This window comes from Diceros bicornis, chromosome 18, assembly GCF_020826845.1.
Source record: "Diceros bicornis minor isolate mBicDic1 chromosome 18, mDicBic1.mat.cur, whole genome shotgun sequence".
NCBI classification, from domain to species: Eukaryota; Metazoa; Chordata; class Mammalia; order Perissodactyla; family Rhinocerotidae; genus Diceros; species Diceros bicornis.
The window spans coordinates 35688638-35715512 of NC_080757.1; the positions used below are offsets into that span (position 1 = coordinate 35688638).

Below are 26875 nucleotides of genomic sequence, written 5' to 3' on the forward strand. Positions count from 1 at the left end.
CATAGGGAATACAGGCCAGGGCTCTGTTTTGAGAATAAGGAAGGGGTAGGGTAGGAGAGGACCTGGGGACTCCCTCGTGTCTGGTCAGTAGGGAAGTAGAGGAGGGGCGGGATGCATACCTTCAACCTCTCGCCTTGGAAGCCAGAGCTAGGGAACAAAGTGAGGCTGTGTTCCCAACCACAGAGGCTGCTGCACCCCCACAGCCAAGGCCAAATACCTCAGCCCTTCCCAAAGGGGTGAGTCACCACAGCGCGGGTCAAGGCCGGGCTCTCTCCCTGGCCCATTCCCGCAACTAATGAAGGTTTTGGCAGTAGAATGAGCCACCAGATAGAACTCAGGGCTGATTTACCGTGGGACTGGCACAGGATACAGGTTATACTTAAAGTGGCTACAAGCTCAGTGAGGGAGGAGGGAGCCGATTTTTGTCTCAGATCCTGGTGTATGTGGGGCTGGAGGAGGTGCTCTGGGGGAGGAGCAGGGAGAGAAGAATGGACCAAAAAACAGCTATGGGATGCAGGGTCTGGAAGCCTATGCTTGTCCACCAGCCACCCCAACGCGGATGTGTAAGTGAAATCCAGTTAAAATGCACATTCAGTCTTTTGGGGCTGCCTGGGGAGGTGGGGGCGTCCCACTGGTGGCTATGATGCAGCCAGGAAAGGTTTGGGGCAAAAGTCCCCACTTCCCTGAGTCCCTGCCCCTCCCCTCGCTAGCTGAGCAGCTTTGGGCAAATGTATACTTCAGAGCCTCATTTCGGGCCCATGGGACTGCAGTCAAGATGAAACAAGATAGTGGACGCCAAAGTGCTTTGAACACTTACAGTGCTGAGCAAATGTAAAGGTTTTTGTTTTTGTTGTTGAGGTCTGGAGAGAGTCCATGGGTATAGACTCAAAGAGAGCAGAATAAGAATAGCTATATTTCTCAGGAGACTTTTCAGGTGACGTGCTTTCCATCTCATCACACACATCACACATCACATCACAGTGACCCTAAGACCGCTCTGTTCCAAGGTAGCCCCCGGCCACATGTGGCTACTGAGCACTTGCAGTGTGGCTAGTCTGAATTGGGATGTGCTGTAAATGTAAAAATACACATGGGACTTCAAACTTACCATGAAAAGATGCAAAGTATCCCTAATAACTTTTATATCAATTACATGTTGAAATGATAATATTTTCGATAGATGAGGCTAAATAAAATACATGATGAAAATTTATTTTACTCATTTCTTTTTGCTTTTTTTAAGGTGGCTACTAGAAAAAATTTTAATTACACATATGTGGCTCACATATTTTTATTGGGCAGCATGGTGCCAAGAGGTATGGGTATTATTATCCCCATTTTAGAGTGAAGGAAAAGGAGGCACAGAGAGGTTAAGTGACGTGCCCAAAATCACACAGCTAACACAGGCACAGGAATCTCAACCCTTCAGACTCAGTGAAAAGTGACTTCTGGCCCTCCCTGATGCACAGCCCAGTGGCTGGGGATATAAAATCTGGGGCTATAACAAAGCAAAGAAGGGCCTGGAGAGCTCACTCTGTCCTCTCCTAAACCACAGACGAGACTGCGTCCATCTTGGAAAATATCTATGATTTCCCTAAAGCACTGTGGATTTCCTCTCACCTGCTCTGCAGGTTGAGTCCACACCCCCCTCCTCAGGCCAAGCACAGAACCTCACAAGACAGGACTGAATAGGGCTCTAGAATCTCCCAGACCTGGTTCAAATCCCAGGCATGCCTCCTTCCAGCTATGTGACTTTGGCCCTGCCTCAGTTTCCTCATCTGTGAAGTGGGACCATGGACCACCTCTGGGGCTTGTGTGGTAGTGCGATGTGCCTGGCACACAGAATATGCTCGATACAAAACAAGGCCCCCTAAGTTTACGCAGGCTGAGATGGGAGAGGAGAGGGCAGGAGGAGGCTGGAGAGGGCTGGAGAGGGGAGGGCAGGAGGTCACTGGAGAGGAGAGGGCAGGAGGGCAATGGAGAGGAGAGGGTGGGAGGGGGCTGGAGAGGAGAGGGCAGGAGGGGGCTGGAGAGGAGAGGGCAGGAGGGTGGGCTGGAGAGGAGGGGGCGGGAGGGCACTGGAGCGGGGAAGGCAGGAGGGGGCTGGAGAGGAGAGGGTGGGAGGGGGCTGGAGAGGAGAGGGCAGGAGGGGGCTGGGGTGGACTCTGTGTCATTTGATGTTAGATCCTCTGGCTCCACAGAGTGCTGTTTCTTTATTTCCCTCTTTCTTTTTTTAAAATCATTTTATTGAAGTCATATTGCTTTATAACCTTGTGTAAATTTCAGGTGTACATTATTGTATGTCAGTTTCTGTATAGACTGCATTGTGCTCACCCCCAATAGTCTAGTTTTTATCAGTCACCATACATATGTGCTCCTTTACCCCTTTTGCCCTCCCCCGATCCCCTTCCCCTCTGGTAACCGCCAATCTGTTCTCCTCATCCACATGTTTGTGCTGTTTCTGACCCACTCCCAGCTGTTACCTGAGGTTCTCCCCGCCCTCAGAGCACTCGAAGTCCAGGCCTGCCGGCTGGGAGCTCACAAACGAGTGCAGGTGGGACAGCTCCAAGGCTCGCCATATGTCTTCCTCCGAGTAACTGCTGGAGGGGTCCAGGTTCATACGCAGGGTCCCCGAGAACAGGATGGGGTCCTGGGGACACAACGATGCCTCAGAGCGGGGCAGCTCAGGCCCCATAAGGAGCCATGGGCCCCAGGGCCAGGGCCAGGGATAAAGAGAGGGATTGAGGTGGCAGCATTCCCACTCTGTCCCCAGCCCTCCAGGAGGGAGGCAATGGCCAAGGAGATACAAAAATGCCTGCGGGTAAGTGATAACCTCAGCCTTGCCACACAGAGCCCTCCGCTAAAGCAGAGACTTGAGCCCTAACCTGACTCCAAAGTGTCCAGTCAGCAGAAAAAAATGCCCCAGAGGAGCCAGAAAAAGTGAAATGTAACTCTGAGCTGTGAAACAAGGAGACCAGGAGAGCATGTTTCAGGGGATGGGGTATTTGAGCGGTCCTGTGGTCCTGGTCCCATTTGCTGGCCCAGGAGGTAGGAGGGCAGGGTCCAATTGGGCCAGGGTGCGTCTGACCCTTCCAGATCCATGATAGGCGGCGACTCTGGGGCTCTGCTCCTGCTGGTCGGCTCTCCAGCCTCCCAGACAGAGGTCCCAGTTTTGGACCTCAAGCCACAGAACAGAGGTGCAGCCTGCTCCCCAGAGTCACTGGTCAGTGTGGTCGTCAGGCTGGTACCTGGGGGATGATGGTCAGCCGAGAACGCAGGTCATGGAGTCCGATGTCTCTCACGTTGAGGCCGTCGATGCAGATTTCACCCTCTGCGGCCTCCAGGACGCGGAAGAGGCAGAGGGTCATGGACGATTTGCCAGCCCCAGTGCGGCCCACGATCCCCACCTGGAGGAGGTACGGAAGGGCTGTCAGGGGTAGTCTGAGGGATCAGTGGGGGCATCTCCAGGACTCCCCTAGGGCGGCCGAGCAGAGGTGTGGGCTGAAGCACCTGCCCTCCCACAGATCCAGGCTCTCCGCAAGTCCAGCTTTCCCCGGCGCAAACCCACCCCACGCGCACCTTCTCGCCACCGCGCACGCGCAGACTCAGGTCTTTCAGCACCAGCTCCAGGCCCGGCCGGTAGCGCACAGAGTAATTCCGGAACTCCACGTCGCCCTGCGAGGGCCAGCCCGCGGGAGGGCGGCTGCCTTCCACCACCCAAGGGGCCTGGCGTGAGGGGAAGACCGCTCTGCATCAGCGTGGCACTCTTCCCCAGCCGGCCCCCTCCCACTTTCCAGTCTCGCTCCCTCCCTCCCAAGGCCCCCTCCGTCCTCACCGGCCTTGGTCCCTGGGGGAGAGTCCCTGGTGTCCCTCTGGCCCAACCTTGTGGTTCAAGGAATCTTTTCCCTCTGACTGTATTCCCCACAGAACTGCTCCAGAACCTCCCCATCCCGCCCTCTCCTACTCTCTCCTTGTGCCCCAGGCTCCTGAGCTGCCCCTCCCTGCCTGCCCTAGCTCCCCCTTTCACCGCTCATTATTATTGAGTGGCTACTCCATGACAGGTACTGGGGTCACAGTGGTGAACAAGACAAAGTCCCTGCACCCCCCCCCGTGAGGCTTACATTCTAGTATGGGGGGCATACAATCAACAAATAAGCACATCCATATAATGTAAGAAGGTAATGAGTGCCAAGAAGGGCTTGGTATTGCTGTTCTGTACAGGGTGATCAGGGAAGGCTTCCTGGAGGAGGTGATATTTAAATAAAGACCTGAGGGAGGTGAGGGAACAAGCCAAGTAGATATCTGGGGGAAAGGCATGCCAGGCAGAGAGAACAGCAAGTACAAATGCGTCCAGGTGTGTTCTGGGGCACAGTGACAAAGGGGAGAAGTAGTTGGTGGCCCCCTCACATGGGGCCTTGCAGGCAATTTTAAGGACTACGGCTTTTACTCTGAGTAAGATGCAGAGCCATTAGAAGGCAATGCACAGAGGGATGACGTAATTTGATGTGTTTTTAAAGGATCCCTCTGGCTCCTGTGAAGGGAAGGGAGAGGGGAGGGTGGAAACAGGGAGGCTAGTTAGAAGGTTGTCAAAATAAGTTGGACATAAGATATGGTGGCTTCGAGACAGGACCAACTACATAATTTGGGGAGGCACAGTGCAAAATGAAAACAGGGGGCCCCTTGTTGAAAAATAATGAAGAACGTCCAGGTGGCGACAGCAGAGCATTAAACCACGCGTGAGGCCCTTCTAAGCATGGAGACGCGTGTCCCTGCACAGGTCCCACACCCATGAAGCCAGCCCTGCTTCAAGACGGGGGAAGCCAGCCAATCAGTGGCCAGAAAGCAAAGCAGCCAGTACAGATGGCTCTTGAGGAGGAGGAGGTGTCAAAGAATGGGCAGCAGGGTTGGGGGCAGAATTTTTTAGGCTATGGAGACAGGATCATGTGTATAGACATGGGAAAATGGGAATACCAGACATCAAGAGGCAGAATTTGAAGGTCCCAGAGAGTGTGGGGTGGGGGGGTGGGGGGGGATGCCTGGGGAAGGCAGGGGTGGTGGAGGTCACAGGCCCAGGAGAGGCCAGGCTGGGAGGAACAGGTGGGATGGGGGCTCACTGGAGACTGACAGGGCCAGGGCTCGAGTCACAGAGGCCATGAGGGAGGGCCTTCCAAGAAGAAGAGAGGGGTCTTTTCATCTGAATGTCACTGAGAGGTTGAATTAGAAAAGAACAGAAATGTGTCCCCTAGGTTTGGAACCAAGGAGGTCCCTGGTGAGCGGCTGCAGTGGGGCGATGGGGCCAGACACCAGGCTGCAGGAGGCGGATGGGTTCAAGGGTGACGAGGAAGTGGGGAGAGCACATGTGGACCACATTTTAAAATAAGCTGCACGACAAAGGAGAGCAGAGAAATGGGGCAGTAGGATGTAGGGGAAAAGGCGGGTTGGTTTGTGTGTCTAAATGGAAGATATGATGGCATATTTTTGCACGTGGATGGGAATCATCCAACAAAGGGAGCAAGACAGACGATGTAGGAGATAGAGCGTATAATTGGATGATGTAGGAGATACGGGGTGTAATGGAGGAAGTGAAGTCCTTCAGTGGCTGTGCAAAGAAACAGAGGGAGTGGACTTTGAAACAAGGAGGGACACTTCCTGTTATAAGAGAAAGAAAGAAGGTGAAAGGGCCACAGCAGCTTTGAAAGGTGGGAGACAGGAAGGTCAAGGGAGTTCACATCTTATTACCTATTTTCTCATTGACCTGTCAGGGAGGCCGATGGCTGAGCACAGGGGAGAAGGAGATGGGGGGCTTGAGGAAAGAATGTTCAAAACAGATCTTTCGGAAAGTGGGAACACATGCTTCTTGGGGAAGCAAAGCAGGAATACCCAGCAATGGTGTGGTTGTAAACTGGCAGTAGAAGCAGTGATGTTCTCCAGCAACATTTCAGCTGCTCAGTGCTGGCATGTGGAAGGTAGACAGATGGGCTCAGCTCGGGTGGGGTTTTGTAGGTGAGTACAACTGAGAGAGAGAAGGGCGGGGGAGTTGAGTGCTGGCATTGCTGGAACATAGAATCCAGGCTAGATAAGCTAATGGACGGGGAATAAAGGCAGGTCACGGGACTGGGGATCCCAATGAGGACAAAGTACTGTGACAATAGAGAGCTCAGGACACGCGAACTGGGAGGGATGGGAAGGGTGGTCTAAAAGTGGGAAGCTTGACATTGAGATCTCAGAGAGGCTGCAGCTTCGGGACATGAAGAAGCCTGGGGTGCAACCACAGGAGGGAGTGGGTAGAGAAAAGTCTGCAGCCCTCAGCAGAGGACAACTCCCTCTCCCCAACAAGGGCATGCTGCCCCACCGCTCCTCCTTCGTCCAGTCCGATGTCTGTGGCTAAAACGCTTACCTGCCCTGCTCACCTGAGCTGAATGTCCCCCCTTATCTGCCCTCTTTGGGTGCACCACCCAGAGCTCTTGTCATCCACCGTAGAGCCCTGCAGTGTCTTACCTCTCCCACTAACTCAGAATCTGCTCGAGGGCAGACCCTGCCTTGCTCAACTCTGAATCCTCTACACTTTCTAGCACGGAACCTCTGGCTGATGCTCAGTAAAGGTTGAATGAATGAGGGAAGAGCCACCGGAACAGCTGGCTTTGGGCTATAGGGATGGCGGGCCACCAAGCACCCTTCCCCAGCTATTCCAGACTCCTCCTGCCCCAGGCTCATCCCAGTACGCACCTCCGTCTCCGTCTTGGAGTACTCCTTGACTCTCTCCACGGCCACAATATTAGACTCCAAGGCTGACATCATTCGTATCATCCAGTTCAGAACAAATGTCACCTGGCCAAAGAGACTGGGTCATGGGTAGGCTGATCTCCCTCCCTCTGCAACAGCTTTGGGAGGAGTTTGGACTCTTTGATTATGCTCCTATCCCATCTACGACCCTGGTGGGCCTAGGCAAGTCCATAGGGGTGCCACCTGGGGCTCTAATCACAACTGCACCTTAGGCAGTGGCAATGCACACTTAACCAATGGCCACCTAGCCCAGTGATTCTCCAACTTTAATATGTATAAGAAAGACCTCCAGAGAATCTTGTTAAAATGCAGCTTCTGCTTCACAGGTCTGTGGTAGGACCTGAGATTCTGCCTGTCTAACAAGCTTCCAGACGATGTTGATGTGACTTGTCCCTGGGCCACACTTTGTAGACCAAGGAGTCTTGACAGACGTGCAGAATCCTGAGCCCCATTCTAGGCCTACTGTGTCAGAATCTCCATGTCAACAAGCTCTCCGTGTGATACAGATGCACGTTCAAGTTTGAGATGAATGGTCTGTCTGGATTGTCCTTTGTTTACCAAAGCATTCAAGACTTGAGCCATGTGAGGCATCAAAAATGTGATCTGATTCACACAGGTTCCATTGGCAATTATTTCCCCCTTTGACGACACAGGCTGCTATCAGCATGACCTGCCCCACCTCTAGCCCAGGCTCCGGCCACCTTCTCCATGTACTTTCTCCACCGGCATGTGAAAGGAGGGGTATTCCCTGCCCCGACCTCTGTCAGGTGGACCTTTTAGATCTTGTGCACAGGCAGGACAAGTTCAGTTTGTCTTTTGGGGCCAAGCTCCAAGATCATTTCTCCAACACCCCAAGGTAGAGAATCTCCTCCGGGTTCTTACAACATTTTGTTCCTCCCCCCACAAAGACCTGCCCACCCTGCATTATAATTCCCCGCGGGGGGGAGTGTCTCTCCATGCTGGACTGGGAGCTCACAGTCCTGGTGGGTAGCATCTGTGGCTGGTCCCCACACTGGGCAGAGTGAGGTGCTCACGTGATGTCTGTGACACCTGTGTGTCCTCCGCCCCAGTAGTGGCCCTGCCCTGGGGCCCGGAGCCCTGCGTACCTGTAGGGCATAGGACACAGAAAGGCCCACCAGCCCCGGACTCAGGCTGCTTCTCCCAATCACAGCAAAGAGTGCAGCAAAGAGCACAATACAGTTCCCCGTGAACTCCACGTGGATCCCCAGCCACCTGTGGGGATCAGACAAGGGGGAAGTGGGGCAGGTGCAGGGAGGGGACACTTTTCTGTTTAAGGGGAAGGAGGGGCTAGGACCCAGAACCACAGAGACTCTGGTAGGAACTCCTGGAGGAGCAGGGGGTAAGGGGGGCAGGTTTCTGACCGGTTGGAGGCAATGTCCACGTAGCAACTCCTCTGGTTCTTGTCCACCTTAGCGTCATTGATGGCCTGGAAGTCCTGGCTGCGGCCGTAGGCCCGGATGACGCTGGTGCCAGTTACCGTCTCCGAAAAGTGGGAGTAAATGGGTGAGCGACTGACCGATTCCAGACGCTTCAGTTGCCGTGATGTGGCTGCATAGAAGCGCTGACGGAGGATGGAGAAAGAGCTTGGGGTCAGAACTATGGAAGCCTGACTCAGTCCTGCATGCCCTCTGAACCCGTCCATTTCCCTCCAGGCCTCCTCCCAGACAGCCCCACTCCCCCATAAGACCTTGCTCCCTCCCCCTACCTCCAAGGACACAAGACTTAGGGTCCCGATGTGGCTCCATGATCTCATTCTCTCCCATTCTCTCTGCTCATCTCTGCTCCGTCTTCCAGGCCACTTCCTCCATGAAGCCTTTCCTGATTCCCTCTCAGCCCCTGACCCCCTCACCCTCTGTGGGGGCCTGGACTACAGCACTGATCTTGCCTGGCTCCTAAGTCAGTGAATAAGCCTAGCTCCACCTAGGGGCCCTAGCCATGTTCTCACACAGTCAAAATTTTGCAAAATTTGCAAAAATAAGATCATTTTGTATTCTTTTTCTTCAAGAGCCTCTCCCCACCCCACCCTCAGTTCAGCTCCACAAAAACGTGGTTCTGCCTACAGCTTCCATCTTCTGCCCTGTGGGCCCCGAGATGGCCAGGGCCATACAGGTTACGTATCTGGGAGTCCCCTGTCCCAGCACAGAGCACAGCCCAGACCACGGTCTCTGCCCACAGGGGCTGAGCTTCTGGCCACCTTGTGGACGACCTGCATCAGTTGATTTATCCTGGCAAGACGGGCTCAGCAACGCAAATGCCTTTTACAGTTAGCTGTACCTGAATGTTATCAACTCATTCATGTTAAAGCCTGCGTACAAGGCTAGAAGAGAATGGCGTGATATATTTAAAGTGCTAAAAGGAAAAAACTTACAGCCAAGAATACTCTACCCAGCAAGGTTATCATTCAAAATGGAAGGAGAGATCAAAATTTTCCCAGATAAGCAAAAATTAAAGGAGTTTGTCACCAAGAAACCAGTGCTACAAGAAATGTTAAAGGGACTGATTTAAGGGGAAAAGAGAGAAGACCACAAATAGGAAAAATTATCTATTTCCATGATTAGAATGTAATGGATACAAATACACAAAAAAGAGGTTAGATATAATATCAAAAACATAAAAGGAGGGAGGAGGGGAGTTAAGAGTACAGCTTTCAGACAGAGGTCAAACTAAAGTGACCATCAATTCTGTATAGAAGAAGAAAGGAACAGAGAAGGACTACTAAAACACTGAGAAAAAAAAAAAAGTTAAAAAATGGCAGTAAGTACATACTTATCAATAGCTACTTTAAACGTCAATGGACTAAATGCTCCAATTAAAAGGCATAGGGTGGCTGACTGGATAAAAAAACAAGACCCATATATATGCTGCATACAAGAGACACACTTCAGACCTAAAGACACTCACAAACTGAAAGTGAAGGGATGGAAAAAGATACTCCACGCAAATGGCAATGAAAACCTGCGTACATATATATGTTTATTTATTTATTTAGTTTTTGTGAGGAAGATCAGCCCTGAGCTAACATCCATGCTAATCCTCCTCTTTCTGCTAAGGAGACCAGCTCTGAGCTAACATCTATTGCCAATCCTCCTCCTTTTTTTTTCCCCCCCAAAGCCCCAGTAGATAGTTGTATGTCATAGTTGCACATCCTTCTAGTTGCTGCATGTGGGACGCGGCTTCAGCATGGCCAGAGAAGTGGTGCGTCGGTGCGTGCCTGGGATCTGAACCCGGGCCGCCAGTAGCGGAGCACGCTCACTTAACCGCTAAGCCACGGGGCCAGCCCCACATATATGTTTAGACAGGTATAAAAAGAAGGGAAGGATAATGTGGCTCAAACTGTTAATATTTTATTAAAAAACAGCGAGCATAAGGAGAGAATATTTGCAAAACATATATCTGACAAGGGGTTGATCTCCATAATATATAAAGAACTCACACAATTGAACAACAAAAAAACAAACAACCCAATCAAAAAATGGGCAGAGGAAATGAACAGACACTTCTCCAAAGAAGATATACAGATGGCTAATAGGCACATGAAAAGATGTTCAACATCACTAATCATCAGGGAAATGCAAATCAAAACAACACTAAGATATCACCTCATGCCCGTTAGAATGGCTATAATCACCAAGAAAAAAAACAACAAATGTTGGAGAGGATGTGGAGAAACAGGAACCCCCATACACAGCTGGTGGGAATGCAAACTGGTGCAGCCTCTATGGAAAACGGTATGAAGATTCCTCAAAGAACTGAAAATAGAGATCCTCTATGATCCAGCTATTCCATTACTGGGAATCTATCCAACGAACCTGAAATCAACAATCCAAAGAGGCTTATGCACCCCTATGTTCATTGCAGCATTATTCACTATAGCCAAGAAGCAGAAGCAACCTAAGTGTCCCTCAACTGATGATTGGATCAAGGAGATGTGGTATATATATACTACTCAGCCATAAAAACAGACAAAAATTGTCCCATTTGCTTGAACAACATGGATGGGCCTGGAGCGTATTACGTTAAGTGAAATAAGCCAAAAAGAGAAAGACAAACACTGTATGATCTCACTCATATGTGGACTATAAACCAACACATGGACAGAGGAAACTGTATTGTGGTTACCAGGGGCAATGGGGGTGGGGGGTGGGCACAAGGGGTGAAGGGAGACATATATATGGTGATGGACAAACAAAAATGTACAACCCAAAATTTCACAATGTTATAAACTATTAAAACATCAATAAAAAAATAAAAAACAAAAAAACAAAAAAAAACCCAGCCAGCATACGGAGTTCCAGGGCCAGCCACAATTTGCAATGATTTCATTTTATCCAACAACAACCCTATGAGGTAGGTTCCATGAGTCTCTCTATTTTACAGGTGAGGAAAAAGGAGTTTCAAAGAGCTAAGTAATTGACGTCTACTGTCCCTGAGCAAATCCAGCTGTGACACTGAAGTCCAGCCTCCTCACATCCCACCCCGGGTCCCCGCCCACGCGAGAGCCAAGCCCACCCGCTGGCAGCGCACCTGCACCAAGATGTAGAGGACCGCTAGGGGCAGGATGACCACAGCGAAGAGCGGTGTGCTGGTCATGACGACCACGAGGATGGAGAGGGAGTTGAAGAAGGAACCCAGCAGCATGAGGATGGTGGGGGACAGAGCCTCGTCAATGACGTAGATGTCTTTGGAGAAGCGGTTGAGGATACGGCCTGAGGGCGTCGTGTCGAAGAAGGACTGTGGCGAGCGCATCTTGTTGTGTAGCAGCGCCTGGTGAAGCAAGCGCCCGGCTTGGACGCTGCCCACCACCATTGTGACGGCTGCCAGCAGCACCAGGAGCCCTGTTGGAGGAGGCAGAGGGACTTTCACTCACCTGGGCCAGGTGGCGGGCAGGCAGGGGCAGGTTCTGAGATAGGGGATAGCCAGGGTGGGCTAGGTGGGCTCAGAGGCAGGGGACCGCTAGGGTGGGTTAAGGAGGCATTGGGGCGGGGCAATGGCTATGATGGTGGAGGGAGACTCAGAGGCGAGGGCATGGCTGGGGGACCCAGGAGCCCAGAGGTGAGGAAGGGGCTGTTGGAGCCCCTTCCAGGTATCTCTGTAGGCTCACCTTGCAGAATTCCCAAGGCGGCATAGACACCCAGCCTCAGGGAGGTGTTGTTCTGTCGACCCTCCACCATAGCCTCGTTGGTCCAGGCACTGAGCCACACGTTGGCCCCAATGGAAGCTGCACTCTGACCAGCGTACAGCAGACAGACGACCAGTGTTGTGCAGAGCCCCATGGCCTTGGCATAATCCCAGAATACACTCAGCTTCACCTGCACAGCCATGGGGGTCGGGGACAGAGGACTCCTGTGAGGCCCGGGACTGCTGGGGGCCTGCCCACCCTCTCCAGCCCTCCTGGTCCACCCTACTCACGGTGCCTGTCTCCATCTTCTCCTCCTGGACCAATGCCCCGCTCGCTTTCGCCTCTGCTGCCTGCACAACTTTTTCTGCTGGACCCACACGTCTCCGGGGCACAGGCCGACCCTGGCCCTCGCCTTCTGAGGACATGGCACTCAGCTGTCTGTAGAGAAAGCTGGTCAGGCCCAGAGAGGAAGCCTCTACCACACTCACAGGACAGAGCCCCAGGAGGAGGGTTCAGGCTGCAGCCGGAGGCCCAGGGTGTGAGTGTCAGGGAATATGCCCACCTGCACCCCAAGGCAGACCTTGGGGAGCCCTGATGCAGCCTCCCAGGGGGCTGAGAGCACTCAGGAGCTCACCTCATAAACTGCTTCTGGACCTCATACATGACTGGCTCATTCTCCAAGTCTGTGTGACTGCTGAGCGTGTCTTCAATCGGCAGCACTTCCTCATCGTCTACAATCTCCAAGGCTGCAGCGGGGTGAGAGGAAGGAGACAGAGGTCAGCCAGCTCCCTGCAAGCCCCTAGTATCGCCGAATCCCCCCTCCAATGACGAGGCCGGAATGGACAAGCATGAGAGAAGATGAGAGGTTTGGAAGGACAGCAAGAACAACAACAAAAATGAATGACGGTTTTGTGTTAGAAAAGAAACAAGGGCAGGGGCCAGCCCGGTGGCATAGTGGTTAAGTTTGTGCGCTCTGCTTCGGCGGCCCGGGTTCACGGGTTCGATCCTGGGTGTGGACATATGCACCACTTATCAAGCCATGCTGTGGCAGCATCCCACATAAAAAATGGAGGAAGATGGGCACGGATGTTAGCTCAGGGCCAATCTTCCTCAGCAAAAAGAGGAGGATTGGCAACAGATGTTAGCTCAGGGCCAGTCTTCCTCACACACAAAAAAAGGGCAGCAAGACTTAGGTTAGACAAGAAGAAACACTTCCCATCGGGGACTATGAGGAAGGGGACTCAAACATAAACGTTAGGAGCTAGGGCTCTGGAGTCAGACTGGCTGACCTTAAATCTCACTTCCTCACTGCATGACTTTAGGCAGACATGTAAAACGGAGACGAGAATAGTACCTACTTCATCATGTCATTGTCATTATGAGGACTGAAGCAAAGAATGTGTGTCAAGTGCTTAGCGAGGGGCATGGCACTTAGTCAACGCTCAAGACATGTTAGCTGTATATATAGCAAGAACACCATGGAGAAGGGCTGTGAGCCAGCCCAGAGTTTGGGGATGGGGAGCCAGGACTGGACCACAAGGCGGGATCCCGTGAGCCCAGGGGCTTCAATACGCTCCATGAGGACAGGGATTTTTCTAATTGTTTGCTGCTCTCAATGCCTGGATATAGTAATTGCTCAATAAATATTTGTTGATCAATAAATGACTTTTCCCAGCACTCACATATTTGCAATTTATCTGAAACAGCCTTGCCATACAAGCTGGGTCCGTAAGCCCTTTTGAGACTGGGGAAAATCGAGGCTCTGAGACCTGAGCTGTGGATCCCAGGTCACCCAGTTAGGGAAGAGGAGGAGGAGGGACCTGACTGCATCCAGTTCACTTTCCCTCTTGGTGGTGTCTGACTATCACACAGATGGTCCAAGTTTCCAGAACCTCCCTCGTACAACACTGGGCCTGTCCAGAGACATTCAGAGACCCCGAGACAGAGGAGACACTGGGAGGGCACGGGAATACGGAGGGCCAGGGAGGGCGCCTACCGGCCCTGCCGTCCTCCTCCAGGTGCTCCTCGTCCTCATCAGGTGCGTAGTTCCGGAGGAAGTTGGCAAAGGAGTCGTTGCGCTGCAGCAGGGCTGTGTAGGTGCCCACCTCAGACACCCGCCCGTCAGCCAGCACGATGATGAAGTCTGTCTGGGGCAGGAAGCTGATGCTGTGCGTCACCAGCACCCGTGTCTGGGGAGAAGACAGCAGGCTGTCACTCACACCGCCCTCAGCACGCCCCACCCGCCGCACAGGCTCAGGGCCACGGAGTGAGAGGCGCCCGTGTGCCGGGGTGCACAGACAGGCACATCAGTGGCTCACCCCATGCTTTCGGCAGCCGGCTTGGTGCCTCTGCGGTGTGTCCTTTCCTGGGTTTCCCCTCCCACGCAACCCACTCTCCTGCTTCTCAGGCCTCCCATACCTCCAGATCTCACCCAAATCCCTTGGCCTCCCACCAGTTCTCTCCCAGGGTCCTAGATGTCACCTTCGCCCCCTTAGCCTCCTGCAGGCCTCACCTTGCCTGCCAGCACACCTTCTGGCCCGATGACTTGGTCAAAGATGTGCTTGGCCACATGGGAGTCCACGGCTGACAGTGGGTCATCCAGCAAAAAAATGTCGGCAGCACTGTAAACAGCTCGGGCCATACTGACCCGCTGCCGCTGGCCCCCAGACAGGTTAATGCCCTGGATGGAGGAGGGAGGGGAAGTGTTAGGGACTCAGACAGGCACAAGGGAGACAGCGCCCTGTCCACTGTCATTCAGCAAGGCAGACCACTGAATCCACATGTCATATGCCGGGTCCCGGCCCTGCAAAGCTCTGAGGCCACGGAGGAAAGGGAGGGGCTCTGAGTCCTCCCAGAGTGGACAAGGACATCCTCTTCCCTCTGCTCCACCACCCTGCCCAGCAGGGTTCCCTGCCTGCCACCTTCACACTCTGGGAGGCTAGAAATCCCCAGCAGGTCCTTCATAGACCTTTTAATCTCCCATCGCCCACACAGTTTGCAGAAGACTTTCTTAACAATGATCTCCTTTGGTCCTCGTGTCAGTCCTTCTGGGGAGATATCATTAGCCCCACTTTCTAGACAAAGAAATTAGAGCCCAAGGTGTTAATGACTTTGTCCAAGGTCCTGAACTATTGAGGGCAGAAGCAAGGACTGAAACCCAGCATCTATCCCAGAATTCATAGACCCTGAGATTGTTCAGGTGCCAAACGGGAGGTTAGATCTCTCCTTTAACCCATGATGGGTAAACTGAGGCACATAGTGGCAGGGCTGGGCCCAGAGGGCAGACCCCAGAGGTACAGCCTGCTTTCCTACCACCATCTTTCCTCATTCCCTCTGAACAGGGCCCAGTTCTTTGGGGTACCCTGAGAAACTGACCCTTGAGGAGAGCAAGTGTGAGGTGGGAGCTGGAGCTGCTGGGGAGAAGCAGGGGGCAGACGTGCAGCTGTAGTGACTGAGGCATGCGAGTATGCCTGCATTTAACCAACCAGCCCTTCTTGAGTGCCTACTATGCGCTGGGCACTAAATTAGGTTTGTGTGTGCAAAGTCAGTGCGGGTCCAGGGGAGATGGGAAGAAGGAGTTGTGTCGTAGATAGGGAGGTCTTCTCTGGGTTCCTGTAACCTCGGACTTCTACCTAGAAGTTTCCCATCCCCACTGCCAGGCTCAAACCCTCATCGCTTCCCCCAGACCACCAGGAGCGGCTCCTCACTGGTTCCTGTGCCCGCAGGCCCCTCCACAATGCAGCCAGAGTGAGTTTTCAAAATGCAATTCCTGTCCCTGCTTAAAACCCTTCACTGACTAGTTGAGCATCAGGACAAATAATGATGGTAATGGATTATAACCCATTGAATTAAATCAGAATCCTTGAGTACATATTGATATAAAGAAATTAATGAATAAGTAAAAAATGGGGAAGGAGGGAGAACCTCTCTCTTAGAGTAGAATGCTAACTAATGACTATACAAGGAATGGAGTTAGGAAATCACTGTTTGGCAAAAGTCATAGTAAACACTGACTCAGGCAAGAAGCATCAATGAAAGTTACGAAATAAAATCATCAATGAAAGACACCACCTCAGTCAAGTGATCAAAGTTAACAGCGTCAATAAGGCATGAACTGACATCTTGTGCCTCCTGATATGATGCACCAAGAAGGACGCAACATCATTTCTTTGGTATGTTTCCCAAAAAAGCATATAGTCATGCATCATTAAGTGTCCCTGCACTTAATGACAGGGACATGTTTTGAGAAATGCATTGTTAGGTGATTTCGTTGTTGTGCTAATATCATAGAGTGTACTGAAGAGGAACAAAATTTGCTACCCCAAAATGTGTCTCTTTAACATGAGGATTATTTTAGGTTGATTTTTTTTTTCTTTTGGTGAGGAAGATTGGCCCTGAACTAACATCCATACCCATCCTCCTCTATTTTCTATGTGGGATGCCATCACAGGATGGTTTGATGAGTGGTGCATAGGTCTGTGTCTGGGATCTGAACCTGCAAACCCCAGGCCCCTGAAGTGGAGTGCGTGAACTTAACCACTACACCACCAGGCCGGCCCCATAGGCTGATTATTTTATTTTATTTTTTTTAAATAATTTTTTATTTTTTAATTTTTCCCCCAAAGCCCCAGTAGATAGTTGTATGTCATCCTTCTAGTTGCTGTATGTGGGATGCGGCCTCAGCATGGCCGGAGAAGCGGTGTGTGGGTGCGCGCCCGTGATCCGAACCCGGGCCGCCAGTAGCAGAGCGCGCGCACTTAACCGCTAAGCCACGGGGCCGGCCCATAGGCTGATTATTTTTAAGAAGCAAAAGACTCAGAAAGTTTTTCTTGTTACTTCTCCCTTAACTGCTGAAAAGAATTCAGATTAAAAAAAAATCTGTCTCAGGAAGCAGCTATCCCCTCAGCATAACATGAACTGGGTGGTAGACAGGGAGGAACCTAGAAAAGCCTGTTTGTTGGGCTCCCCCTGTGTTCTTCTGTTTCTGTGTGGCCAAAAAAACTCGTTTTTCAAAGTTTGCTCCTTTTCACCTACATGTGAATTGTCTTCCTTCCCTTTGAAGTCCCTGACTCTCCCCGCTCCCAAAATCTTTTGTCTTTAGCTGAGGATGGTATTTAAGGTGAAGGCTTCAGCCATTTTGGTGAGTTACTCAGTTTTCCTGGGTTTTTGCCTTGTATACATGTTATTAAACTTTTCTTTGTTTTCCTCCTGTTATTCTATATCTCATGTCAATTTAATTCTTAGACCCAGCCAGAAGAACCTAGAACCTACAGTACTTACACAAACCTAGACGGTGTAGCCTATTACACACCTGGGCTATATGGTACTAATCTTATGGGGTCACTGTCATATGTGCAGTCTGTCATTGACAGAAACATCGTTATGCGAGGCACGACTGTAATCTGAATCTAATCATGCTCAAATTGAGAGACATTCTAGAAAATGACTGGCCTATACTCTTCAAATTGTCAAGATCATGAAAGACAAAGACTGAGGAATTATCCAGACTGATAGAGAATAAAGAAATACGACAACTAAATGCAACTCATGATCCTGAATTGGATCCTAGACCAGGAAAGGAAATAGCTTAAAAAGATGTTACTGGGACACCTGACGACATTTGAATGCAGATAGTGAATTAGATAACAATATTGTATCAATGTGAAATTTCTTGATTTTGATAGTCCCACTATAATTATGTAAGATAATGTCTTCATTTTGAGGCAATACTCACTGAAATCTTTAGGATAAAAACAAATGACGACAAAAAAACAAAAGAAGAAACTCTTAGAAGAAAACAGAGGGGCAAGTTTTATGGCAATGATTTCTTGGATATGACACCAAAAGCATAGGCAACAAAATTAAAAATAGATAAATTAGACCACATCAAAATTAAAAACTTCTGTGCATCAAAGGACACAATGAACAGAGCGAAAAGGCAACCTATAGAGGAAAATATTTGCAACTCACATATCTGATGACGAGTTAATATCCAGTATATATAAAGAACTCCCACAACTCAACAACAAAACAAAACTTGATTAAAAAATGGGCAAAGGACTTGAATAGACAATTCTCCAAAGAAGATATACAAATGGCCAAGAAGCAGAGGAAAAGGTGCTCAACATCACTAATCATTAGGGAAATGTAACCAAAACCCCAATGAAATACCACCTCACATCCATTAGAATGACAACAAAAATAAAAACAGAAAATAACAAGTGTTGGCCAGGACATGGAGAAGTTGGAACCCTGGTGCATTGCTGGTGGGAATGTAAAATAGTACAGCCATTATGGAAAACAGTATGGCAGTTCCTCAAAAAATAAAAAAAATACAATTACCATATGATCTAGCAATTCCATTTCTGAGTATATACTCAAAAGAATTGAAAGCAGGGACTCTGAGAGATATTTGCACACCCACGTTCAAAGCAGCATTTTTCACAATCACCAAAAGCTGGAAGCAACCCAAGTGTCCATTGACAGGTGAATGGATGAGCAAAATATGGTCTATATACACAATGGAATAGTATTCAGCCTTAAAGAGGAAAGTGATGGGGCCGGCCCCGTGGTGTAGTGGTTAAGTGTGTGCGCTCTGCTGCTTCCAGCCCGGGTTCAGATCCCGGGTGCGCACCGATGCACTGCTTGTCAGGTCATGCTGTGGCGGCGTCCCATATAAAGTGGAGGAAGATCGGTACCAATGTTAGCTTAGAGCCGGTCTTCCTCAGCAAAAAAAGAGGCAGATTGGCATGGATGTTAGCTCAGGGCTGATCTTCCTCACAAAAAAGGAAAAAAAAAGAGGAAAGTCATTCTGACACATGCTACAGCCTGGATGAACCTGGAGGATATTATGCTAAGTGAAATAAGCCAGTCACAAAAAGACAATGCTGCCTGATTCTCCTTATATGAAGTACCTAGAATAATCAATTTTATTATTTTTTTTGGTGAGGAGATCAGCGCCGTGCTAACATCTGCCAATCCTCCTCTTTTTTTTTTTTTTTTGCTGAGGAAGACTCGCCCTGGGCTAACATCCGTGCCCATCTTCCTCCACTTTATATGGGACGCCGCCACAGCATGGCTTGACAAGCAGTGCGTCGGTGCGCTCCCGGGATCCAAACTGGCGAACCCCGGGGCAGCTGCAGTGGAGGGCGCACACTTAACCGCTTACACCACCAGGCCAGCCCCTCAAATTTTTAGAAATAGGAAGTAGAATGGTGGTTGCCAGGGGCTGGGGGGAGAGGGGAATGGGGAATTATTATTTATTTTTTCTTTTTTTTTTTTTTGTGAGGAACATCAGCCCTGAGCTAACATCCGTGCTAATCCTCCTCTTTTTGCTGAGGAAGACCGGCTCTGAGCTAACATCTATTGCCAATCCTCCTCCTTTCCCCCCCCCAAAGCCCCAGTAGAGAGTTGTGTGTCATAGCTGCACATCCTTCTAGTTGCTGTGTGTGGGACGCGGCCTCAGCATGGCCGGAGAAACGGTGCGTAGGTGCGCGCCCGGGATCCAAACCTGGGCCGCCAGTAGCGGAGCGTGCGCACTTAACCGCTAAGCCGCGGGGCCAGCCCAGGAATTATTTTTTAATAGATGTAGAGTTTCAGTTTTGCAAGACGAAAAGAGTTCTGGAGATTGGTTTTGTGAATGTACTTAACACTACTGACCTGTACACTTAAAAATGGTTAAGATGGTAAATTTTATGTTATGTATATTTTACAACAATTAAAAATAAATTCATTTAAAAAACTTTCACTGATGTCCCATAATTTTTAGGGTAAAGGCCAAAATCTTAACCAAGGTCTTCGAGGCTCTGCCTTGCATACCCTCCCCACCTGTCCCTAACCTCCAGTCACACCAAATTGCACCGGAATGCCTGTCTAGCCACCCTTCCTCAGCTCACACCTTCAAACGCTTTCCATCACTCTTGGTAAAAGCCATAGTCATCATAGGGTCCTGCAAGGCCCCATGTAACCTGGCTGCCTGGATGCCTCACTGGCCTCATCTCCTCCTCCTCACCCCTGCTCACTCCACTCCAGTCATGCTGGCCTCCTTGCTGGTCCTTGAACGCCCTAATCACACTTCTACCTCAGGGCCTTTGCATTTACTGTTCTCTCTGCCTTGAATGCCCTTCCCTCAAACAGGGCTCCATGTCCCCAGACCTGGCCCACTCCCTTGCTTTGCTCAGGTCTCCGATTCCCAGTGAGAAGCCACCCTACCAATATGGCCCGCACATATTCCTATATCCCTTCCCCATTCTGTTCTTTCCCCTTAGCATTTAGCTAAATATTATATATTTCACTTATTTATCTTGCTTATCATCTCTTTCCCCCACTAGAATGTAAGCTATATGAAGGCAGAGATTTTGGTCTGGTGTATTCACTACTGTATAATATTGCCTGGCATATAGTAGGTACGTAATAAAATCTGATGAATGAGTGAATGACTAGAAGAATGTTGAGCTCCTCTTCCTCAGCTGTTAAGATTCAGCTCAAAAGTGACACTTTCCCTTATGCAGACTCCCCCCTCAGTGCCCTCCCTGTATCCCACACAGGCCTTCAGCCTGGCCCCCAGGACATTCTACAGTCCCTACCGGTGCAAAGCCAGCCTCCCCCAGTGACAGATCTGTTTCCCCAGTGCCTAGCACAGAGCTGGGCGTGACATTACATGAATGTGTGAAGGAATGAACGAACACATGGACCCCGGCTGGGCTGAGGTAGGCAGCTGTATGTGCCAACTCCCCAGGGGATGGGAGGGAACCCTGTACCTTCTCTCCAATCTCCGTCTGGTCCCTGCCAGGTAGCACCTCCAGGTCGGCTAGCAGGGCACAGGCCTCCAGGGCCCGTTGGTAGCGCTTGGGGTCCAGGGCTTGGCCAAACAGCACGTTTTCCTGGAGAGTGCAGTTCTGGATCCATGCCTGCTGGGGCACATAAGCCACGGAGCCCTGGCCACAGGAGGAGCTTACCTCAGGGTTTGCCCAAGGCCAGGCCCAGCTCCCCTTCCCAGGAGTCCCCACCGCTCTCACCTTCACATGCACCTTGCCTTCCAGCTTCTCCATCTCTCCCAGCAGGGCAGACACCAGGGAGGACTTCCCACAGCCCACGGGCCCCACCACGGCCACCAGTGCCCCTTTTGGCACTTGGATGTTTAAGCTGGGGGCAAGGAGCCCAGGAGCCAGTCAGAGACAGGAATCAGGTTTTTGGTCCCCAACCTTCTACCCAAAGACCCAAACCCCCCTCTCTTCCAGACACCACCTTGGCAAGCTGAGGCTCTTCCTGCTTTCCAGGCCAAAGACTAGGGGGTGAGGCAGGGGTTCTGCAATTCTTCTGACCTTTGCCCACTTAGATAGCTGAGAAGGGATGGGAAAAACTGGTACCTGTGCAGGATGGGGGGCAGGTCCTGGGCCCAGGTGAAGGTGCCATTGTGTATGGTGATGGCATGGCCTGGGAGGACCAAAGTGTACAGGGTCAGGGGGCCCAGGGGATGGAGAAGCAGGCAGGGAAGGGTGGGAGGAAGAGGAGGAGGGGGCGGGAAGCCTGGGCAAGGCGGAGGGGATCCCTGGGGGAGGGCAAGGGGAGAGAGGTATGGGGAGCTCTGGGGGAAGGGCCAAGGGAGAAGGCAGAGAAGCTTGGGGGGCAAGGGAAGGGGCAAGAAGTTCTGGGCACGGGTGGGGGGAGCCCTAGGGAAGGAAAGAGAGAGGGGGATACCTGGGGAGGCATGGAGAGGAGGAGAGCAGAGAGCTTCGAAGAGGGAGACAGTGGGGCATAGCGTTGAAGCAGATGTGAAAAGATGAAGAAGTAAAGGGGGCCACGAGAGAAAAGGTTAAAGCTTGGAACAGAGGGTTTTCTGGAGCCGGAGCTGGGGAGAGGGCAGCCCAGGTAGAGGGTGTCTGGACCTGGGGTGATGGTCTTTCTTTCCACACACTTGGGGTCAAGTTCATCTTGGCTCAGGAAATGCTGGATCCGTTTCAGAGACACACTGGTCTGCAGGAGGGTGTGAGTCAGCCCTGGAGGCCCCCACTCCCTCCCACCCTTGCTGGCCCCCAACTTGCTGGGCGAGGTGGGGCCCCTGAGGACCCAGATACCAGTGCTGAGGCCCCTCCCACGACTGAGTCTTCCCTGGCTTCCACTGCCGAAGACAGGATCCAGGTTGGTAAGAGGAGGCTGTCTCCAGAACTCAGGTTTCCAGGGACCCACATGACCTCAAATGACCCCTAATTCTAATGACCTCATTCAGCTTTGAACAATTCTTCTTAATGTCAAATGGCACCCCCTCCCATTCCAGTAACTCTCTTGGATTACCCCTTGACCCTAAATGACCCCAACAACTTGCCCTAATTCCAGCAGAACCCCAGCCCTACCCCGGGGTTACCTGGGCCATGAGGCTGATTAACTGGGGCAGCATGTTGAGGGGCATCTTTAAGATATTAAACAGGGATATGGTCACAAAGGCCTTCTCAGCGTCCAGCACGTTGTTCACATCCACAGACACGTATGTCCCCAGGGTGATCAGGGTCACCTGGGGAGTGGGGAGGATGGGTGTCAGAGTGGAGTCTGCTGGGACCAGAGGCCTGGGCTGGCCAGGCCAGTGGGAGGCAGGGGGCCAGGCCCAGTGGGAGAGCCTCACCAGGAAGGGGGTGCAGGTCCAGATGAAGGTAGATACGGCGTGGAAGTAGGCGGCCTTGCGCAGCAGCCGGAGCTCGTCCTGCCGGATGCCCTCCACCTGTTTCTGGAAGCTGGGCTCCCAGGCATACAGCTTCAGCACCTTGATGCCACTCAGGATCTCACTCATCAGCTTGGTGCGCGAGTCCTTGAATTTCATTTGCTTTACCTGTGGAAAGAGTGGTGGTGTCACGTCCCGCTCGCCTCCCCAGACCTCTGCCCACAGGGGCTGGTACCTTCCATGTACTCGCCTCCACTGCAGGCGTCTGGACTGTTCACCCTTCTTCCTCCCTCCTCCCTGCCAGCCAGCCTGGCCTCCCCCTCTCCTGAGCCTCCCCCCTCCTCTGTGTGACAAAATCCAGCTCCAATCTCAGTGCCTTGTCACTGACCCTCCCAGGCAGCATCCTCTGCCCCTTCCCTGGGTTTCTAAGGCTTGTTGTCCTTTCCTTTCATTCCCACGGCGATCCCTGTGCATGTGTGCTTCCCCAGTTAGACTGTGAGCCTCCCAAAGGTGTAGATCGCTTATTTCTCTTTGTTCCCCCAGACTCTAACCCAGAGGGCGGCACGCCAAATTAATTATCCATTCAACCCCCATTTACTGAGGGCCTACTATGTGCTAGACGTGGGGCAGATAATGATGAACAACTCAAACAAGGCCCATGCCACCAGGAAGCTGACAGTCTGATGGGGGAGGCAGATAGGAAGCAGACAATTCCCTGGATAAATACTTAACGAATTAGTATGTATACTCAAAGGGAAACAACAGGATTCTGTGAGAGAATAACGGAGTGGGGACTGGGAAATCAAAGTTTATGCTGGGAGGTGAAGGAAGAGGAGTTGGGCAAACAAGGAAGGGATGAAGTGCATTCCAGGGAACAGTGTGTGTGGTGGCCCAGAGGCACGCAGAGCTTGGTGCTTTGGAGAAAAGATAGAAGGCCAGACTGGATGAAACTTGGCCGTACCCCAGGGGGTAAGGGCTTGCAAGGTGAGCAGGGGTCTGGCGGGTGGTCCTAGGGAGTTTGTCATTTCTTCTATGTGCAATGGGGAGCTACTGAAGACTTCAATAAACGTTTGCAAAGAAAGGACTGAATGAATGGCTATTTACACTCAGCACAGTGTGGTGGGAGAAACGCTCATTAGACCAGAAGATGCAGGTTTGAGTCCCAGCTCTGCCTGATTCTGGACTACCATAATCTCTCTGGGCCTTGGTTCCTCAGCTGCAAAATGAGAGTGTTTCTAACACCCCCTCAGGGTTTTTGTGAAGATAGAGTGAGCTAAGGTTTGAGAAAGGGGCTTGTAGCCATCCATACTCAGTAAGCCAGGTAGTTGGGAGGCCCCAGGTTAGTGAATGCCCTTCCCCAGGCACCTGGCAGGTCTGATAGCACGCACCTGGAAAGTACGAATCTTCATGGCCAAAGCTCCATTGAGTGGGATCAGCAAGACCATAAGAGCAACTCCAGCCAGGACGGAGGGCCCCAGGTTCTGAGGAGACATAGTGGATATTTAAGACAGACGGATAGATAACCACAGTATGCAGACAGAACCCGACAGACAAACAAAGGCCTATTGACCTGAAACGTGGAGATGGGCAGGAAGCAAATGATGGTGGTCAGCCAAACAGATAGACAGCGAAAAGCAAACATACAGATGAAGCCAATGACGAAAACATTTGCAGAAGCAACCGCCATCAGATAATGACAACAGATAGAGACAAACGGGAAGACATAGAAGGGGTCCAGACACACAGGAAGGCAAATACAGACAGACAATGACAGCCAGAGTCACACCCACCCTGCCTCAAAGTCCCTCTTTCCCCCCCTGGGTTCTTTGAGAAGGATAATCGCATACGCTGGAAAGACTGGGTAGCAGACACAAGCATCCTTGCAGTCCTGTCCCCCACCCTAATATCCAGGGAAGCTCTTGTGTCCGTTATGCAGCCCCTCTGCTGACCCAGAACTCTCTCTTGTCCCTTCTCAGCAAGGTCAAGATCAGCAGAAGTGGGCAGAGGTCGGGGTTCAAGAGTCACCTGCCAGAGGAAGTAGATTGCCAGGATGATCTGCACGGGTGCTGACCACAGCAGGTTGAGGAAGGGGGCAACTTCCATGAGGCGCTGGGCGTCCACTGACATGAGGTTGACAATTTCTCCCACAGTGGACTCACGTTTGACTGAATTAGTGATGATCAGAGCCTGCAGGTGGACAGCAGCATGGTGGACTGGACCCGCGAGCCTCTCCAAAGCACCCCTGGGCCACCTCCCCAGCCCTCCACACCCTGCTCCAGCTGACCTTCCTGTAGATGACGCCTACAACTGCCGTACGAATCCTCAACCCCATGACAAAGATGCACTGGCAATACTGGTGTAGGATCAGAGTCTGCATCACGGAGCACACGAACATCAGCCCAGCCACCAGGAAGCCCCACCAGGCGGGGGCCATGGGGTTTGAAATAAATCTGATCAGGATGCTGCAAGAGGAGGAGAGAGGCATGAGGGGGGCAGGGCTCGCTCCGCTGCTCTGTCTACTGCTGCCCTCCCCTTTCTCCCTCAGCCTCCTCTCTGCCCCCGCCTCTGAAACCTCTCAGGTGGGGCCCGCTGGCCCTCCCCACCTGCCCAGGCCCAGGGGACTCAGCTCAGTGCTGCCTCCAGATCACAACCCTCCATCCTTGCTCCCTTCTGCCTTTACCTCCTTTCTCATCTACTGTGGTCCCCGCCGTCCACGCCTTCTATCACCACCAGCCTCACCAGCCTGCCTTCCTTTCCTCCTTGGATCACAAGGCAGGGAGAAATGCCCTGTGTCCATCGATTAGACTTTCCCGCACCTTCTCCTGGGCTCCTGAGGGCTCTAAGGCCCACCGCATGACTACACAGACTCTTGCCCCTCAAATCCACCCTCTCCGACATCAGCAGCCCCCAGTGCGGCCCTAATCCACCTCCTCCCACAGCCCTCTTCGCTTCTCTTCTCTTCCCTTCTGACCTGTCCCCACTGCCCACCCCTCTCAGCAGTCACCCACTTAAGTTTTCCCATTCAACCACCCACAGAGAACTCCCTGCCAACCTCAAACTTCCCTCCAAACACTGCCCCTCTTCCTTTTCTCTTGCCCCAGGAGAGGAGATGTCCATGTATCTTCTGAACCTGATCCTGCCCCCTGAGCCCTGGATCCCATCTGCCTCCTGAGGAACACGCTCCATCGGTGCCCTCCTTTCTCCTCAGCTTCAGTGTCTTCATCTCCACTGGCAACCCTGTACCTTCACCTACTGACAGGACCAAGTCTCTTCCACGTTGGGACAGACCTCCCCTCGACCTCACGGAGCTACCGTCATAGTTGAAGCCAGGCCTCTCCTGCTGTGGGTTGAGTTGTCTCCCAGAAAGATACGTTCAAGTCCTAACCTCTCATACCTGCCAATCTGACCTTATTTGGCAATAGAGTCTTTGCAGATGTAATCAAATTAAGATGAGGTCATAGTGGAGTAGAGTGGGCCCTAATCCAGTTATTGGTGTCTTTATAAGAGAAAGGAGAGGGAAATTTGTACACAGAGACACAGATGCAAACACACACACAGTGGAAAACAGCATGGGAAGATGGAGGCAGAGATTGGAGTGATGCATCTACAAGCTTAGGAATGCCATGGGTTGCCAGCAACTACCAGAAGCTAGGAAGCATGGAACAGATTCTCATTCAGAGCCTCTAGAAGGAAGCAGCCCCGGCGACACCTTGATTTCAGACTTCTGCCCTCCAAAACTGTGAGACAATAAATTTCTGTTGTTTTAAGCCACCTAGTTTGTGGTGATTTGTTACGGCAGCTACGGGAAACTAATACACCTTTCTTTATGGAAGTTTCTAGACCTCCATGGCCTGTTTCCACTGCAGACCCCCTGCTCTCAAGCCCTTCCCCTCTGTCTCAGTCTCTATTCTTGGCAGTCACTGACAAACTCCATGTTGCCTTCCTCAGGCTCTATCTTACTGGCCAACATGCTTCCCTGGAGGCCACGCCCCCCACCTCTCACTCTTCAACACTCTCTACGCTCTCTGTTCTTTTCCCAGCTCTGGCCCCAGTCTTCTTCTCAGCCCTCACCTGTCAGAATTCCCTAGAGTCCTGTCTGCGGCCTCTACATGAACTCTCTGGGAAAGCTTAGCCACAGATATGGGCCCCCGGGCTTCCACCTGGTGGCTCTGAAAAGGTGACCTCCAGCTAGCTAGGAATCTCCCCTGGGGGGGCCCCACGTGGCCGAGACTCAACTCATCACTGTGCCCAGCCCCCTTCTCCCGCTGACTTCATCCTCTCAGCAAAAGATCTGTCAC

General features: G+C 51.7%; 1 protein-coding gene across 1 annotated transcript in view; it reads right to left on the reverse strand.

Moving 5' to 3' along the window:
• Positions 1-26875, reverse strand: part of ABCC3 (ATP binding cassette subfamily C member 3) — a 49355-nt gene that overhangs the window by 3719 nt on the left and 18761 nt on the right. The window contains 21 exon segments of the mRNA XM_058560676.1: positions 2484-2650; positions 3249-3407; positions 3580-3726; positions 6727-6828; positions 7890-8016; positions 8166-8365; positions 11329-11639; positions 11906-12113; positions 12214-12361; positions 12558-12669; positions 13920-14112; positions 14436-14603; positions 20683-20859; positions 20941-21067; positions 21292-21358; positions 21811-21898; positions 22287-22433; positions 22542-22745; positions 23966-24058; positions 24603-24764; positions 24862-25039. Of these exon segments, the coding sequence (XP_058416659.1) occupies positions 2484-2650; positions 3249-3407; positions 3580-3726; positions 6727-6828; positions 7890-8016; positions 8166-8365; positions 11329-11639; positions 11906-12113; positions 12214-12361; positions 12558-12669; positions 13920-14112; positions 14436-14603; positions 20683-20859; positions 20941-21067; positions 21292-21358; positions 21811-21898; positions 22287-22433; positions 22542-22745; positions 23966-24058; positions 24603-24764; positions 24862-25039 (3285 nt within the window).